The following is a 19,536-nucleotide window of genomic DNA, read 5'->3' as shown; positions in this document are numbered from 1 at the left end:
TTTTCACAGTTCCTTCAGCATAAGTCAGTTGCAGTTCCTTAATTATCTTTATGTTATACTAAATATTTGATGTTTTTTCTCTTTTATAGAAAACCAGGTATGAAGTTTATGTCAAACTCTTGAAGGAAGGAGGCAAAGAGCTGCTGAGCAATGGTGAAAATGACAATTCTGGCCTGAAGAAATCCCATTCAAGCCCATCTCTAACTCAAGATTCATCACCAGCCAGTGCCAAGGTCAAACGCAATGTTTCGGAGAGGAAGGATTACCGGCCAGAGACACCCAGCATCAAGCAGAAGGTTACTTAAGAGGCATGAGATGACAATAAGCTGGAGTCAGTCAACAAGAGCAGCAAAATATATTGTCTGTCACAATTGTTACTATCTGTGGTTCATTCAAACAACAAAACAAGTCTGTGACTGACTAGAGCTTGATAGCATTTCCTATTGCACATTCCTTTTTGCTGTTGACTGCTCACTATGTTGTAGATGTCTTTGTTCCCAATCTGCAGAGTGTGGTAGTTTGGCTTATAACACCTCATGCACTGCAGATTCAGTCCAGCGCTGAAAGGTATAGCAAGTAATGCGCCTTTTGTTCATAGTGAATACATTTCTGGACAACAAAATGTTGTGCCTGCCCCAGAGTCCACTGTTCTTCACCTTCACTTCAAATATTTTCAAGTTATATTTTTAGACTTAATTTATACAACAGATATCGGTTTACAGTAGCTTTCTTTTTTAATTAATTTATTGCAAAGTTTGTGTGGAGGAATTAGAGATGAGATTGTTGGCAAAGTGGGGGCCGGTGCAGGTTCTAGTATTTTGAACTGACACTAGACATACAGACAATTGCATTTAATTGCTGCAGGAGGTGTGTTATTGTTTTAGTCTATGATGTTTTGTGCTGTCCACCCAGAACTGGATGGGGATAGCATGTTCACTTTCAATCTGCATAATATTGTTCACATGTGTTAAACATTATTCTAGGCCAATCAAATATGAATGTACTGTACAGTTTTCATCTCAATAATTGGAAAAGGAGTAAATACAATTTAATTTGCTGTGTCAAATTGGGACTGAAACTTTTAATTTAATCATGTTTGTCCTAGTATTTTTTAGGCATACAAAAAAAAATCTCATTGTGAGGTTCATTCATCAGGTGTGATGATGTCAAGTCCATCGCAACCAATCAGAAGTCTTTTTTGTTCAAGTAAACAGAAATCTGATTTGTTGTTGTAGGTAGCTTTATCCCTGCTTTGTTGAATAAAGTTGGTGGACTTGATTTATATTCTTTTATAATTGAAGGATTGCAGAAACAGCAGAGGCTTCTGCGATTTACTTTTAAATAGTCACTTGCTTTAAAAATAATTTCCCATTCCTGCTTTTAATTATGGTGCATTTTTATTTGCACTTCTGTTCATAGAGTTCAATGATAGGCATACCATATATCTAGCAAAGGTTATAAAGAAAGCTATAATTTACAGGCATGTATTATTATTTTTTTCACCAGCTCAGAACTTTGTAGTTCATTCAAAATGAAGGGTATAATTACTGACAGATCACAAAGGCCTGGAACATAGCATCTCATTTTATAGCTATGGGAATTTTGCGGATGGATAATAGATGACAGGCTGAGACTGCTATCACTTTAGTTTATTATTTTGAAATAATGTGCAACAAAGTGATTATTTGTATTATACAGCTTCCCTAAGTAAATGCTTGTACATTTTTAAAGTCATTTTAAAAGCTACATTTATATCAATTAGTCATATACCTACACTATGTATAAAGAAATGTGGGAGACATAGCTAAAGTAAATCAAATATTACATAACTGAGCATAATAAAGTAGTTCATAGTGTTAGTAGCCTTATGTATTCTCAGAGGTTCATTACCACTCAGAAAGGAGTCTATCGGAGGATTTCACACTGATAGGTTTCTGTTCAACAGTGGACTTTATGGCACATTTTGATATGTACTTATTGTCACTAGCTGGTGTAGTATATATGAATGTCCCTAATCCCATCATGACCATTGGACTGAACCTTGGAAAATTATTACATTGGTTTGCTCTCTAGGTTAGAAACAGGCCAATAAAACATTTACTACTTACTGTACAAACACCAGGATTTTGCAGAAATAAATATGCTTTTGTCTAAATCAAATCCAAATCAACAGTACCCAAATATTAAAAGTAGTGGAATTTATAGGTTTGATTTCCTCTGTTTCTTTTAAGATGTTTTTGACTAGTTACTGATTTGCTGCTCTCTCTTTACTATGCCTTCTTAAAATAAATCTGTTCTCTGTTAACATAAAGCTAGAATGATAGAATTGAAAAAAATGAGAGTAAAAAAAAAATAATACTTATCTTTCCTGAAGAAAATGATGTTCCAGGTTTCCTCAAATCCTGTTCACATAAAACAAACCTCAGGCCAAGCGACCTTCTAAAAGGTCAGCATTCAGATTTTCTTAAATCAGGATGAATTATGTGATCAGATTTAGATCATTAGATTTGTTATGCAAAAAGCAGTGAAGAAACCTGAAAAAGTTTTTTTTTTCCCAGGAATACTAAGTATTTCAGTCTTTCTGTTACATTTTATCAGTACATTACATCAAGGCTTACAGCAGAAATTGATGCTAACTTTGGAGTATAGATCCATATATATAGTGGAAGTTTCCTCTATTAACTTCTTCCTTCTAACAATGCATACATAGAATACCTATAGACACCCTCTCCTAAATAATCTCATAATTACCATTATGGCCTGCCACATGACCAAATGCCGCCATTTGCTTATGTGTTCTAACCTGAATGCAGACAGAGAAGTTAGCACCTTTGGCTGAGAATACCAGCTACCGTGGTTGCCTGGGACAACAACGGTTTTTCTCAGGATAGGTAATCTTTATCATCTTTGTATGTAGCTGTAGCAAAAGGGTCAGGATACATTACTATAGATTTTATTCTTAAAGTAAATGCAAGCCATTATCATACTTGTAAAATAACATTTCACAAACAAAAAACATTCACATTTTAGACTTGACAAAAATAACACATTTAGGGAATTAAACATCTATTGCAATTCAGCAGCCTGCAATATATTTTGCTCCTCTACCCTGAGCCAAGGGTACTGGCAATTTGATTAATGAAACAGCCTTGTCTTGCTCAGCAGCTTAGCTAACTACTTTTCTTTCTAAAACCACATACAAAATGAAGTCTTAAAAATTTAGCCCTGAGCTGTATTAAGTATTTTTCTTTTCGTATGAGGAGAAAATAAATACATCTGTGGAAATTTGGTTTAATAAATTAGTCAGTAAAAAGTAAAAAAGTATATTGCTGTTTGCTGATTTAAAATGTTTTAATGACACACGGTGTTATAAATGTTCTTAAAGTGAACACAAATCAACACAACAAGTTCAAATTTAAGCCACTCCTTGGTTATAATTTTTGGCCACATATTATATTATAAATCAACTGCCTCCTGAACCTTCACTTCAAGCTTTGTATTTTATCATTAAAAGTGTAAACTATATCTTACATTGTGAAAACAAGTTGCATGCATTTGTAAACGTATGGAGAAACCTCCAATACCAAGATATCTAATTATGCACTAATGACAGGAAGAAGTGATTATGATAAGCATCTCAGTTTATAACTAGTAAAGGAGGTCTGTGTGGGTAGGCCAATAGTCTGCAATTGCACTGTTTATTAATTAATACTCATATACTGTCTTTACCAACATCACAGATTGTGTTAGGATACCTTTATAAAGGTCATATCCATTGGAATTAATAAAAACATAGAGCAGGGTCTAATTAATGGGATATCTTTATCTCCTAAAAGGTACATAAACACAAGAAAGATCCAGATTAGCTGAAAGTTCCAGATATCAACATTCAATTTTCAGCAATTTATCTAACTTGTGTGAGTACGGTACTGATAATAAAAAATGATTTCTGTAATACATACATTGTGATCATTATTTACTAGAATACTAAAGCAAACCTGTGGCTTTTTTTAGTATGATACATTGACTACTGTTTATCTTGGGCACTATGCAAGTGCCTCTATGCATTTTCAATTATTAAGTGCTTATTCACATTGAGGTCCCATACTCTAGTTTGGTACGTAAATAATGTACAGTATTGATAGCGTTAACACCTTTAGGCATCTTTCAGACTTGGGGTAAACTGCATTGCTTTACCACGTGCTCAGCAGTGCTACTAACCTCTCCCAGCAAGAGTCTTGGACGTGACATCCAGCTTTTGACCCCCCTTTAGTGGAAAACCACAATGGGAATGTGTTCCATCCACAGCAGTCTTTTGTTGAACGCAGTTGTTACTTAGAAGACTGAGGATAGCCCACAATCTCTTATATTATAGTGAGCTGTACCACAACTTCATGACACAAAATTTATCAAATGCTGTGGTTGACACTAGGGGCATTTGGGAATGGCTAACTGTGCGGTTTTCAACCCCAAATCTGAAAGAGACCTTAGAGTTCAGCATTATTGCTACACGATTAGTTTCTCCTACAGCTACATTGTCCAGGATTTTAATTTATAAGCTAATGTATATAAAAAGACTGTTGGTGCAAAGACTCTCATACAGTGAAGGCCTGAAAAGCATGGCATATTTTTCATCAGGGCCAAAACATCATTCCTGTTTATTTTTATATCCTGTATATAACTGAACTTTACCAAGGTACATGAATATATTTATAACCTAAATTACCAGTATAGCTAGTTAATGTTCCATACCCAGTAGATTTTATTTGAAGGACACATTTCTTCTCATTGTGACAATCTGTACTTTGTATAGATGTTCATGTGTATACATGTAAAGCATATGTGTTGTTTGTGATGATTATTTACTTTTATTTTTTTTTGAAAGGTACGATCCCTCAATTGTTTTACATTGGGGTTTATATATTGTTTACAAGGTACTTGTTTTCCTGATTTTTATACTTATTATTTTATACTGTGATGTATATACGATACATATACAGCTTCGTTTTAATTTTCCACTTCATTTTCCTATAACCTTCGTTTTACCATGTAATTTTACTTTAGAACATTTAGTGGCCATCTTTAACGTAAAACATTGCTTTCCTATAGAAACTGTTTTACAAAGATTCAATTTTAACGGGTGTTCCACGGTATTTTGCACTTGAGGTAAAACAATAAAAATAATTCTATAGTTTTGCGGTAGGCTCAAAGCCCTTGTGCAGCAGATTCTCAGCCAAAGTTCCCAACTGTGCTTTCCCCCACATTGCATTGATCCATAAAACATAATTTCAAGGTATTTATGTTTAATTTGCATTTTGTTGCATCTTACAAAAAAAAATAATCAGCAATCAGCCGTTAGACAATTCCATAATTTTGGGCAGGTGTAAACATTTTAGAAGATCAGGTATCTTGCTTCTCCAGTACCTGCCTAAACAAAACTTTTTTTTAGTTCCGGATACGCTGCCATTTTATTATTACCCTTATGAGGTCCAGAGTTTGCTGTATCAGTTCCCACTGACAGTGCTATTACTGTAAGCATTAGGTAAAGTATATGAAATGTTTTAAGACCAGCCATCTTTCTAAAAAGAGCTACTGTAGTAAGACTAGACCATGCAATAATGTTTGCTACCTTTTCTGCTTTGTTGTACTTGTGCAGATTTTTCATGTGCTCACAGTGTCCAGTGATACAAGTTCTATTCTTTTTCTCCTGGCCTTGACACAGTATGCAGGATTTATGCAAAACTGTGGGCAAAAGATCTAAGAGAAGATTAGTTAAAAAGTTAAAAAAGAAGTTAAAGAGGTTAAAAAGAAAAACACAGTGCGCATGTTGTAGCTTTTCAGTGACAATAACATACAGTGGATTCATCAAGATGCAAAAACAATGACAACTTAACTGCTGTCCTAAAATATACGTGTGGGGGGGGGAGCAGGTTTTAACATATGTAGTGTAATTTGAAAGCATACCATTTATATACCTGGATAACAGTCCACTGAAGATATGTTTTACAATAATTTATACATATTTACAGGTCAAGGCTACATAGGCAGTTGAAATCTGTTGTTAGTGAGCAATATAATTATTTGTTTACAGTCAGTTTATTTAGCAATCATTTATTTCAGTACGTTGCAAATGCCTTGATTTCCAATAGGACTTTAGTAACTTACTAATGTTGGATTATATTTGCCCACATAGTTTAGCGATTGGCTTAGTCTGTATATTAAATGTGTACAACTGAATCTCATGGAAAGACAAATTTGCCAGATTAAGAAAGTTTTTCACATAACCAAACTTTTAATTTGAGTGTACAATGTGCAGAGTGCAAAAACTCATATGACCCATTACTTTAATTTACAGAAACTAGATCAGTACTAGAAGGATTTTTACTGATTTATTACCTGCACAGTGTTCCTTGCTCCTTTCCCTTTTTTGAATAAGCATGTTAATGTGTAAAAGCTACCAGTAGAAGCAATGCATGCCCACTATAATCTTCTTCTTTTGGACAGCAGGAGATTTTAGGAAGGTTACTGAGGGTTTAGAAGAGAAGCTTTCCTTTAAGGTGCACCAGACTAAGGAGTTTGCAAGTTGATGATATTTAAACCAGTGTTTAGAGAATGTAGGTTTTGTGAAAAAGCTAGTTCTTATTGTCTTAGTGAAATTAGTTATTTATTTTATGGATGTCAGTATTGTACAATAATTGAAATTTACCCTGCTTAAAAAAATAAGGGACATACTAACATCATGTATTTGATCTTGGTGCATAACATATTTACCTTCACTCTGACGGTTTGGCTAGAAACATTTAAATAAGTACCCTACTGGAAGTGATCTGGTAGGTGTCTGAAAGTGATCCTCCAGTCCCTCCTAGCACAAAGATGCAGATACTGGTCCTGTTCAGCTCTCCTTCTGTAAAGACCTCTCTCCTGGTACCAACCCAATGATCTTGAGACTGCTGGAAGACATAGCAAGTCTTCTTTCAATGGCATGAATGGATGTGTCATCCTGCAGGATGGAAAGGTCTGGACTATGTAACCTGAGTGGGCTGCAGGTACCGCTTCATGCTACTGTACACTATTTGTAGTGACAAGGACACAAGCAAAATGCAAGACTTATAAAAAATAATTAGGAAGAATAAGGAAAGAGAAATAGACTGTGGTAAAACCATCTCCTCTTTGGGGGTTGGATTACTAATTCCACTTTCTGTGCATCAATTGTTGCTTTTATTTACACTAAAGCAGGTACAATTAATTCACAATATTTTAGGTTTCCTAATTAGAATTTATTTCCTAATTAGATTGATATCCCATAAGTTTAATTGATTTAATGTTATGTGTTTCTTGTGTGTTCCCTTATTTTATGAGTGGTGTACATCTTTTTAGGATAAGCCAACAAGTGTTTCCTAAAATAGATTCTGCAGCGTTTAATGTACTGTATGCAATAATATTCTGTAGAAACCGTAGAAATGTTTGTTTATTGGATACTATAGATAATGTATTCGCTATACTGCACTAACCTAGCTGTTTGGTGAATATTTAATAGTTTCTTACACCTATGCTGCCTAAGCTTTCTAAAGGCTAATCCAGTCTTCATTGGACTGTCATAAGAAACTGGGCAGAGATACATAACTTATCATTGTATGAGTGTGTACAGTCAATTCATAATAAGAAATGAATTAGCAAAAACTGTTTTGTGTGCCCATGCTACAGTAGTTCTGGATCATGGTTGTTATGAGCTACAAGACCGGGAGTGGAGATTGCAGCAGCCAGCTTTCAGGCAAACATTTGTATAACACAGACTTGCTTACCAACCCGTCAGTGCTCTTATTTACAACTTGAAAATTCAAGCAACTCAGACAGGTCAGATGTGAAGAAGCATATCACATTTATTCTCATTTCTGCTTCCCTAAAATACATGTTAGCTAATGTCTCCCTGTCTAAAATGATAGGATTAATGGAGTTGTTTGTTTAATCAGTTTTTCAAAATTGATGTGGCTGTTTCAAAATGTTGTTAGAAGAATGTAAGCTAGCAGCAAAGAAAATTGCCACAGTAGTACATCTATTTCATGACAAACCATGATTACTAAGCACACACCAAATGCAATAGGTGTACATTTAAAATTGAATCTAGAGACAATGCTGGATTGGAAAGGTTTGGTACATGGCACGTTTGAGAAATTAGCGTTTCTGTCTTCACTAAGTTCCTAAGGTACTTACATTTCATCTTTCATTCTTGTTTCATACTGAATTTTAGGATGATCTTTATACGTTTCAAACAAGTTTTAAGGCTAAAACTCCAGGCTATGTACGCTCCTAATTTAGGTTTGTAAAAACAGACTAGGCTTCTCTGTAATCTAGTTCCCAATGAAGTACATTATCTTTGTGCACAGGAGATAGGGAAATATCTTACATGTTGATTTTATTACTACTGTACGTGTGGCCTCTGATACAATTACCAGATTACTAAATAATGGATGCATTTACTTACCTGGTATCTGAATTTAATGTTAAAATGACTTAAAGAAATGCTTCCAACTTTAATCACATTGAATCTCTGACCTGATGATTGTTCTACAACAATAATGACATCAAAATGTGTTCATAAGCTGTTTATGATTTCTTAGCAGAAACCAATAAAATAATGAAAATTAAGGCCAAAATAATGTTCTCTGTGATGATATTGACTCCATCAGTTGTGTGCCTGTCCCTTTGTGCAATAAAACCTGCTTGATTGCCATTTGTTGAAAGTGGGACTTAGTTCCACATTAAACTAGAGAGAAAATAATTCCACAGACATCCAACATGAACATATTTAATTTAAAGTTTAACATTTTGATTCAAATGGTTAATGCTTCTTGCACCTTTTTGGAAGCCTTTGAGGCTTTATCAGTATTTTTAGGGAACAATCAAATCAATGACAAGATGACTTTTGTGACTCTGAAAGATCATTACAAATCCATGCAACGTCTAAAATATAAAAAAAAGACCTATTCAGCTTTCACCCAAAATGTAAACATTTTTTTCTAATTCAATTAAAAGTTTTAATGAAAACACCTGTGTGAATCTTAAATCTGAAAGTTGTAGAGAAACTAATTTAAATAGACCCCTAACGTAGTGTGAATTTTTCAGCCTGTATATCAATCTGTTTACAAAATGTAGGTGCTGAATCTAACACAGCATGTCAGCTTTCATTATTAAGAGGATATTGCAGGCCATTTTCAATCTGACAGATTCATCCCTTCAGCAGTTTACAGAAAAGGTCCATTTAGTAACATTCACACCTCTCAAATGTTATAAACTGTTAAACATGACTTTTTCTTTGTGGAATACCAAACAATGTGTGTCTGTTTTACCAGACTTGCATGGTGTAAATATTTAATTTGATGGTGTTAAAGCTAAGTATCAGCACTGGTATGTTAATGGAAAGCTAAAAAATCTTGGATATGTATGCATTACATAAATCCAAAACAATGGTACACAAAGCAGAGTGAAGTGTTTACAACATAAAGTATTTTATTCTGCAGTAAAGTCCTACCCTGCTAATAATTCTACATTGGCATTAGTGGTCTCTGTTTTTAAAAAATAAATTTATAAATCTGTACCTCATTCTCACTAGTTGTGAAAGGACCAGTAAAGCTAAAGTAAAAAAAAAAAAAAAAAAAGTTACCCTTATTTTAGAAAAATAAATCTAAAACAACGACAGGTTGGTGGTAATGTTCCAAGGATAGGCAATTATTTAGGGCAAAGTCCATACATAGACTGTTCTCAATACAGAGGGGGAAGTGGTGTGTATGAAAGAGAGGGTTAGGAACCCCCTAAAATACTGGACCTTTCAAAAATCTCTGCTATTTCAGTTGGCACCAAAAGTGAACAACTGCTTGAATAATATAGATTTTAAAAAAATGACCTTATTTATAAACAGAAGTTTGCTTTGAGTATAGGTTATAGGTTATCAAATTATTTTAGGCTTTGGAGGTTAACGAGTATCCTTTTATGGGATTGAAGAAAATATAGAAATAGAATTGTAGCTTTAGCTCAAAAAACCATTTACATGTTTTATGTATTTTACATTTTATTATTATTTATTGCTCTTTTAAATAAAACATTTGTTTCTTAGATTTTCTGCACCCATGTAAAAGACAGGGCCTTAAACTAAACTTGGGATTGTAGTAAATGGCATAGTGTGGAGTGAATGAGGCCACCTTTGTTTGCTGATATTATGTCAAATAGTTGATATTTAGTAGTGTGTGATATGCTTACATTTTTGGTATAACAAAACATCCATTTCTATTTAAATTTAAAGTATAGCTTGGAGTGCCCATGACAATGGATTATTGTTTGCATGAAAAAAGATTTGCATTGCCATACAAGGCCATGGGAAACTGACATCAGAAGCATTTCATATTATTGCCATAGACATCAAGCCCAATGCTTATCATCACAGCCTCACACACATTATTCCCAGTGCTGGTAATTCCTCAACGGGTATTAGTTACATTTAGCATCAGAATATGTCAGATGTTTACTAGCAATAATGTTGATATTAAACTTTCTGACTAGAGGTTGGCAGCATACATGATAATTTTAGATTAACTGAAGACCAATATCTATTTATGCCTTAGGCTGCATACTTTGTCTAGATATCCCTGGTTGGAAAGGCCTGTTGATGCGCTGCTGACTTATAGCTCTGAACTTTCAAAAGAACGTGGCTGTTTTAACATTAAATAAGTCCTGTCTTAGGCGAGACAGAAGCTAGAAGCTTGTTGTCTGTCTTTTCTGATTGAAGTTATTTCAGGTCCCTTTGGTGATTGCAAGTAAACCCCATTAACTGCATTGTGTATAAAAGTGGGAATCTTAACAGGTCACACAGTCAATTCACAAGATAGCTGTTGTTTTATTAAAAGATTTAACAAACCAAATCTCCTAGTGGATTTGCTTCAGTAGCTGTCACGCTTTTTAGCACCCTTTCAGTATTTGATATTTCTCCTCATTTTTGCAAATCAAGCCTATTGTACACGCTTTACATTGCAGAATTACAGATATAAGTTAGTAGAGATACACTTTTACATAAATACAAGAGGTGCAGATCCATAAAATAATTAACTCAAAAGATAATTTAAAACTTTTTTTCTCAAAAACTCAAAGGCTGCAATTTTGTGAAATATTACTTCTTTTAAAGTCTGCTCTTAAAATCCCCAAGTGGGAATTTTTTTACAGCCCATATAATTAATTTTTTCATTACTATTCCCCATATATGCAAATCAGTTTGTGACAATTACATAAAAATGTATTTTGCTATTAAAAAGGTAATCTTTAATACATTAAATTAAATATTCACCCTAAAGGATTAATTAGTTCTAGAATAATGGTAATGGGCAAATCCAGTATACAAATTATTATTAGCAAATATATGCTGATCCATAGCAAGCTCTTACTTTCTTAAAGTGAAACTGTAGTTTAAAAATGTATTCTCTTCTGCAATAAAACATACTTACCTGCCCATTTGCAATCTTTTTTGTAACGTTCATTGAGCTGCACATGTGCAGCTCAGTGTAATGTCTTGGCATACCTAGCTTCCGGAAATAAAATTACTGTATTCTGGTTTTACGCATGATCAAGCAAAGAGAGGTGATGTACTTAAAAGATTGCAAATAGGTGATTTTTAACTTTTGCACAAGGGACAAGATCTATTCCTTTTGCAATAAAGAACTTGCCTTATTGCCATTTTTTCTTTTAAAATTTAGTTCCACTTTAAGCTAGCTATTCATTATATGATCATTTTGTGTACTTGAGTTTGTCAAAAAATTGGGATTGTGATTTTAAGCATATGATGAAAATTACATAAGCAGGTGTAACCTTTATAGAAAATAAAGAAATATAGGTAGCTGATGTATGCAAATATAAACCTACCTTTTAAAAACTTAACTTGGACCCACCCCTTACCGACTCCCTATTGGCCAGTAAAGTTACCTATCACATTAAAAGACCATAGGAAGGGTAGGAAAGTGGTAAGGAGTAAGTCCAAGGTTAGTTTTTACAGGAAGAGATTTGAACATAATGTCTGGTGCCTTTACTAAATTTACATCAGGGAATTAATTAGTTTCCATAGATTAGCACTTCTCAAAGCATTGTGAATAATTCCGAAAACATAGACTGTTGGGGGTTGGGGGGTGGACTAAGGGCTTAAAGTTAAAAAGCACTGGTTTAGAAAGCACCTATTCCCAAAGCAAATTGTATATTAACATGCATGCATTTGTATTGGCCTAGCAAGTAAAAGACTAAAACATGTTTCCTTTAAAAACCAGAAGCCTGAGAGAGTCATCTTTTTCCACAATGAAGCTTTGCTGTATAATTGTACTTCTAATAAAAGATTGCACTAGATTGAAGGTAGCAGGAGAAAGTAATTTTCACACTTCTTTCAATACATCACAGCTGACAGTTTTGTGTTGGCTGATTGCTTTGACTGGCCTTGTGAGACATGAACATATAAGCCTGAATTTTGTTTCACAATATCGAATTCTAGTTAGATGCGGACATGACATAAGTGCAAAAATGCTGTATGGAGCACTTTTTAATAATAAAATAATAATAATATTGTTAATAATAAAAGTTGCAAGTAGGATATCTTTAGTGGTATCCTGTGTTTTATTATGTTTACATTTGCATTTGTTTTACTCCATATATGTATGTACATTTTACCTGCAACCTCCTCATTCCAATTTATTGTAAATTAGATAACAATGCCCCTCATATTTATAGAAGCTGTGATATAGTACATTTCTCTATTGTGTAAATGTTCTTTAAATATTCAGTTCCTTTGTGTTTTTATAGGTTGGGATATTGTTGCTTTACAAAAAGGAATTAAAACAACTTTACAGCATCAAAAATTGATTTTTATGTACCGTAAATCATCCAAATTAATGAAGGATCTAAATAAACAAAGTGTGTATATGACATATGTATATGTACAAACTTTAGCAAGAAATAAAACAAATGTATTTCACTGAGTTGTTTCCTGTGTTGTTATTTTGATAGATTTTACTATAAATGTGTTTTACTGATGATTTGATCATCATTAAAAGTGTCCTTTTTTTAAATAAACTTTATCAACAAATGGCTGCTGATGACAAGAACAATACGTCTTTTAGTAAGTAATCTAACAACAGAATGGTTACATTGTGATGCCAACCGATGTATTAATACTATTTATGTTTTTTACGTGAGGTCTGCCATGACCCAGTAAGCAACTTACACTATTGGGTGTTTTAAATTCTACTTTACAATAAAAATTATGGGTTTGCCCACAAAGTATTAGTTTGTCTTATTACAAATATTACATCTATTGTGAAATCAGAACAAGCTGAAAATTTAAATTCACTAAATCCATTTCAGGTATATACAAAAGATGAGCAAATTTGTTTAGAAGACTCTGTGTTGAAGGGTAGAACACAGAGTCTTCTAAACAAGCGGGCTCCTCCCTGCCAAAGCTCATATAAAGCTCTCCAATCATCAAGTTTTTTTTCAAGTTTTGCTGATTTGTATAGACTCATTAGAGTAGATTGTCAAACCTCTGCAGGAAGGCAACTGTTTCCACACAGAGAGAAGTTAGTCCTTCTTTGTGGAATGCTAATGGACTGGCTTTCCAATCAGGCTGTAGCTGTTTTTGTGAATCCCTCTATCTAACAGAAAAGAGAGAATCAGATGCAATGTGTGACTAAGCAACAGGTAAATAAAGAGAAATCTTGCCACCAGACTCTTCAAGAGCACAAATTAAATGTAATGTTCCATAACAGTTCCATAACAGCACTGGAGTTGTATATTATATTGATTCACATTGAAGTCATAACTATTTTAAAGAAAAAGTCTGTATAGGCTACATAAATCAGGAAAACAATTCACATCTGGCCTTGTATGTCTTTAACCTTTAGTGCATGTGTACTAAATCTTCCCCTTTCAATGCAGGTTACATAGGGCCTGATTTATGAAAGCTCTTCAAGGCTGGGGAGATGCACTTTTGTCAGTGAACTTTGATGATCCTGCAAACCTGGAATGGATTTCTTAAAGCAATTTGCTATTTGTTAGCACATGTTTTCAATCTTGAACCAGATCCTTTCCAGTTTTTTTGGATTACCCAGCTTCACTGACAAAAGTGTATCTTCTCTAGCCTTGGAGAGTTTTAATAAATCAGGCCCATGGTGTCTATGAAATTGGTTCAGTTATTATCTGAATTATATTAGTACTATAAAAAAAAGTATGTTCTAGAATATATGTGTCTACAGAAAGTCTAAGCCCAATAACATTCTTTCTCAAGATATCGGCCTGACATGGAAGGCATTAATATTATTATTATTATTATTATTATTAATAAACAGGATTTATATAGCGCCAACATATTACGCAGCTCTGTACATTAAATAGTATGCCAATAATAAAGGGCCGGCAAGTGTGGACCTCTTGCTTCATGGTTATTTGAAATGCTGTGATCTTCCGCTTGGGATGGATGCTCTGAGCTGATCACGAAAGGGAGAACATTCTCCAGGAAAGAGTAAAAAAGTAGTGGTTAGTAGTGGTAAAACAGTGGTTTATGTGATAGCTACTTAACTGCTCCCTGAATAGGCTTTCTGTGTCCTTTGAACTCTTAAATATTTTACCATGCATGTGCAGAAAAAAGATCACACTTTTGTAGCTAAATTGCAGAATGAAAATAGTTTGTAATGGTTATACAGGTTAAATAGAGATGTACACCTGATTCTTTTCCATGGGGATACAAACCCGCATGCTTGGTATCTTGGGCTGTTAACACTGAGATTTTTGGGGTGGGGACACACAATGTATTTTTAATTTTTAAGGTTAAAAAAATTGTACTGGAGAATTTTTTTTATTCATGCTGATAACTACAGCACCCTAGCTATCAATATTCATTTGACATAGAAACACTTGTTACAGAAAATTCACATGCTTTTTAACATTTTATTCTTTTGGGACATGTTCACTCCGTTCTCCCCGACACCCAACTCTGCAATTTTGGTGATAATATTATCGGTTTGAGTGATTTTTGACTTCAATCCAAACATAATGAATTAGCAGTAAATCCAATTTTTTATGTACTTTTAAGAAAATATAAATATTATTGCAACAAACATTTTTTGAGTCAAATATAACCCATCCATACAGATAGATTTTAAAGAGACTTTCACTTTGCCCTGAATAGATAAAGTGACAAAATCTCTTTAAGGATGCAGAAGACAAAGTTTTCCAACACATTTTGCTTGGCAGAGTTAATTAATGAATGAATGCTTGGCAGAGCTAATTCAATTTAAAAAAAAAAAAAAAGATGCTAAATGATTTACAGTTTGGACTATATAAGGCATGGGTTAAGTGCTTAATTGTATTATGTTTCTAGTTATTTAGATGCAATATATTTACAGGTGATCAATGACAGAAACCAAGAACAAAATAGTATATAGAAAATTTATTTTCACAATATTGATATTAAAAAAAAACACACAAACCTTTCCCTCTGATTTACTGATGACATTTCCATATTGAAAAATTCTATATATTTCTAATTAATATTTTTTGATATTACAGAAATAAAAACCAGGAAGGAAAATAATATACAGTATAAAAGGAAAAAAAAAGGCTTTGTAACAAGATGGGTGGAATACACACAACAGTAACACACCACAATGACTAGCCATGATGGAGTGGCTTTTTATAATATGATTAGTTATTGCAAACTGTCATAAAATAACTTTCTAGTTCATATTCATTTACATTTTTAAGACATGTTCTGGCCTTCAGGTGGTAAAGCTATATTAAATCTCATGCAGCACTGTGAAACTCTATTTTCATTAATTCTTTATCCATGGTTTTTGGCCTTGTAAATGTGCCAGTTGATAACTTGGGATAAAATGAAATTAACAGTTTAACCCTTGTGAAAATGTAATAGTTCTGCCATTAAAAGTATCAGTGGTGACCAATTTTTGGTACTTAAAGGAGAACTCTATTTGCAGCTAAATTGACCATATGAAAATATGAACTAGTCTTTTGTTCATGCTTCTAACAAGCATGTAAAGGAATAAAACATATTGAAGCTGGTCCTCAGATCCTCAACGTGGTACAGCTATTTCTGATTTACAATAATCTAACAAATTATTCTGCATCATTGTTTCAGTATATGAGCTGATTTGTATGTAAGAAGTGATGTCAGCTTCAGAGACATTGGGATTTATTTATTAAAGCAATATACTGTAGGTAGTTTAGTTAGGAAAAAATAATTATCTCCTTGTAAGGTATATTACACCTTGTTTACCTTTACCTGTATATTTAACTTAATGTTTACTCTGTAACCACTTCAACAGAATCTAACTAATCTTCATGAGTGGCACTTTGAAACCCGTGTTTAAAGAGAGATGGTCCCTTCTTTTTAAAACACTTATGATATGCTAATTAGAATTCATTATTGCTGGATATCTACATGCATATTGGGCTTTATTCATTAGAGAAGGGTGGAACATGCCGAAAATGGGTTGAAAATTGCACAAACCTTAATTTCCACAGATCAGGTTGATGATGGTTTTTATGAACTCATGATTTGACCTCAAGATTGTGAAGAATCCCTTCCTTATCCGGAGCTTAAATTTCTTTTCCTCTAGACGCAAAGAGTGCCCTCCTGTTCTTTGTAATGATCTCAAAGTGAATAATTTGAAGAGAGTTCTCTGTATGGATTGTTTCTATATTTCTTCTTGGTTTAATAATACAGCGGTTTAATAGTACAGATAGCTAATTTTTACCAGTCTGCACTACAAGATTGAGTCGATCACATTGTAAATCATTTTAAATGAAATGCTAACTACTAATTACAATTATTTAATCTCACCAACTTTCTGTACAAAGAGAAACTTTCAAAATGCTGCTTACTGAGCAATATTTTGCAAAAAAAAAAAAAAGGTTGTGTCCTTTAGATCACACAATCAATGCATATTTTACAAATTATGTCTAGATAAAAAGACAAATTACATAGAAAAAAATCAATTGGCAGAATGAGTGATGTAATTAAAAATGTATGTATCGTAAGTGGATAATTAAATCAGGGTACTGCAGCTAGCAATTTAATCGACACATGTATTAATATGTTCTCCCATCTATATTCTTAACACTTTACCTAGCGTTTGATATGTCATCACTTATCAGGAGAAATATAATATCAGCTTGGTAAAAGTACAAATCTGCAAGTTGTAGTTACATAAATATATATATATGAGTGACGTCCAGTGGTGGGCTAACAAATTAATATTATAAGGGCTGTTAGATAAAGGGCATAAATATAAAAAGAAGCCTTCGTCATACAGAATTGTCAAACACTAATTAAAATAAAGCCTGGGGGACACTGTAGCATGCCCAAACAAAAAAAAAAAAAAAACTAGCCTATGATGAGTTGATCAAATCACCTAAATGGCATTTCATATAGATGAAATCCACTTGCTCTAGCCGAATGTTCATTGTAAATCACTAATTTTCTAAACCCACTGATATGACTAATAAGCTAAATGCCTGTAATTCAGTGTCGATTTTTTCTAGTAAAATAAAATTCTGGTCACTATGACATAATTGACATTCCCTAAGTGAACTCCCAAAGTATCCAATTACTAGTATGCCAGGTAGATTTTGCTTGACACTTATTGTGTTACAGTCAAACATTATAAAAATAAGGAGAATTATTTTTATTCTTTAAAGCAAATTCATCACAAAAAGCAGACACCATTGAAAATATCAAATACTGCAGACTTTCCCTTTACATTAGTCTGGGGTGTATTTTCTGTAGTTTTGCTTTAAAGTATAGTACCTCACATTTTTAATTATTTGTTAATTAGATTAAGTAAAACAGAACATAAGATGGATAACCAAAATTGTGTCATTTTTGTTTCACAAGGTTAGCAAATAATATTTAGCTTAAGGCAAATATACTTTGGAACCAGACTGGCCTTATTAGTGGATACTTGATTTTACAGACAAATCTAAGAATAACATATATGATCTGGTCCACTCTTTATTTTTGTCATGATCCCTTCTACTTAAAAGATATCAAAAATATTATTAACAAGGATTACACTAAATGCACCAAGAATCATATGGATCCCTGGTATTTCGATGCCAAAAATACTATCCTGTACGCAAAACGAGCCAAGCCCTGTAAACCCTGTGCTAATAGAGTTTTTCTTTAGTCTGACTGGTTGCTTCTTGACCTTTTATACAATTGCAGAACGATAATATATCTTGTTAACCAATCACAACTGACATGAATGAAATAGATTACCTTGTTACAAGGGCACCAGGCAAGGGTTTGGTTAGATAAGACCGCAAGTGACAAGTCAGTTCCTAATGGTGATTTGTTGGATGTGGGTAAAATGGGTAATTGTAAGAATCTGAAATGCTTTGACAAAAGCCAAATAGTAATAGCTAGATGACTGGGTCAGTACATCACTAAAACAAAATATATATATTTTTTGGATATGTAGTGGTTAGTATCCAGCACAAATGATCCAATAAAGGAGAACCAGAGAACCAGGGTCATGGGCATCCTAGGTGCATTGGTGTGCATGTTAGTAAGAAAGGCAAGTCAATTTGGTCGGATCCCACAGAAGAGTTACATATAAGCATATATTGCTAAAAATGTGTGTAACATCTTGTTGAATATGGAATATGTGAAGCCACAAACAGTGTGTGTATTGGAAGTGGATGACAGCAATAGTAAAGACTGACCTAGTACGACGAATTACACATTTCTTTTGATCATGTTAATGGATGTGTGCATCATTTATTTGCAGAAGAAATGCAGCAGGATGCACTCCACAAGCATGACAGTGGAGATAGGGTGATTTAAAGTATCTATTGCCAGAAATTCAGATACCACAAGAAACTTTGTCTCATGTCAGTGATTCATCATGAAGGCCAGAATAACAAGCAAGAAACCAATATTTCCCTTGTGACATGTTTTCTGTAAGCAAGATGTACAAACGCAACAACCACATAATTTGTTTGGAAAATGCCAATATATATATATATATATATATATATATATATATATATATATGTATATATTGTGACAGAGTGTCCCAAATGGCAGAGAAAGTGCACTAATTGCTCCAGGGAATAGAAAGTGTTAATTGATGTATCAGTTTTGCGAAGAAAACCAGGTACTTTATGTCACAAACCTATGTCTAAATAAAGCTTATTGCACATGCTCAGTTTGCACCACACTTCGCACATGCACAGTGCGTATCCTTACTCTGTGCATGCCCAGTGCGAGCTCCAATCAGAGACTAGGATGGCACTATAGGAAAGCTCCATGATTTCCTTTCAGTTCGGATTGATCGTGACAACTTCCTGATTCCTGGTTTCTGTTCCTTGCTACTCATGCATCCTCTGCTCTCCATCTGATCATCCGTGTGTAATCTCCAAGGCTTGTCTGCAAAGTCATTGGACATTTACCAGCACTATTATCTGCCCAGTCATTGGACACTTACCACTACTGTTTAT

At 33.7% G+C, this 19,536-nt stretch overlaps 1 protein-coding gene across 7 annotated transcripts in view; it reads left to right on the top strand.

Annotated features, from left to right (window-relative positions):
* The window catches only part of PSD3 (pleckstrin and Sec7 domain containing 3), a 275,704-nt gene extending 262,707 nt beyond the window's left edge, over nt 1-12,997 (top strand). For all 7 annotated transcript variants that reach the window (XM_072405277.1, XM_072405270.1, XM_072405271.1 and 4 more), the window contains one exon: nt 90-12,997. In XM_072405277.1, the coding sequence (XP_072261378.1) occupies nt 90-305 (216 nt within the window). In that variant the 3' untranslated portion in view covers nt 306-12,997. The remainder of the gene's footprint in view (nt 1-89) is intronic.
* Nucleotides 12,998-19,536: the final 6,539 nt, after the last annotated feature.

This window comes from Pyxicephalus adspersus, chromosome 3 (genome assembly GCF_032062135.1).
Source record: "Pyxicephalus adspersus chromosome 3, UCB_Pads_2.0, whole genome shotgun sequence".
NCBI classification, from domain to species: domain Eukaryota; kingdom Metazoa; phylum Chordata; class Amphibia; order Anura; family Pyxicephalidae; genus Pyxicephalus; species Pyxicephalus adspersus.
This window is presented reverse-complemented; position numbering and strand designations above follow the sequence as displayed.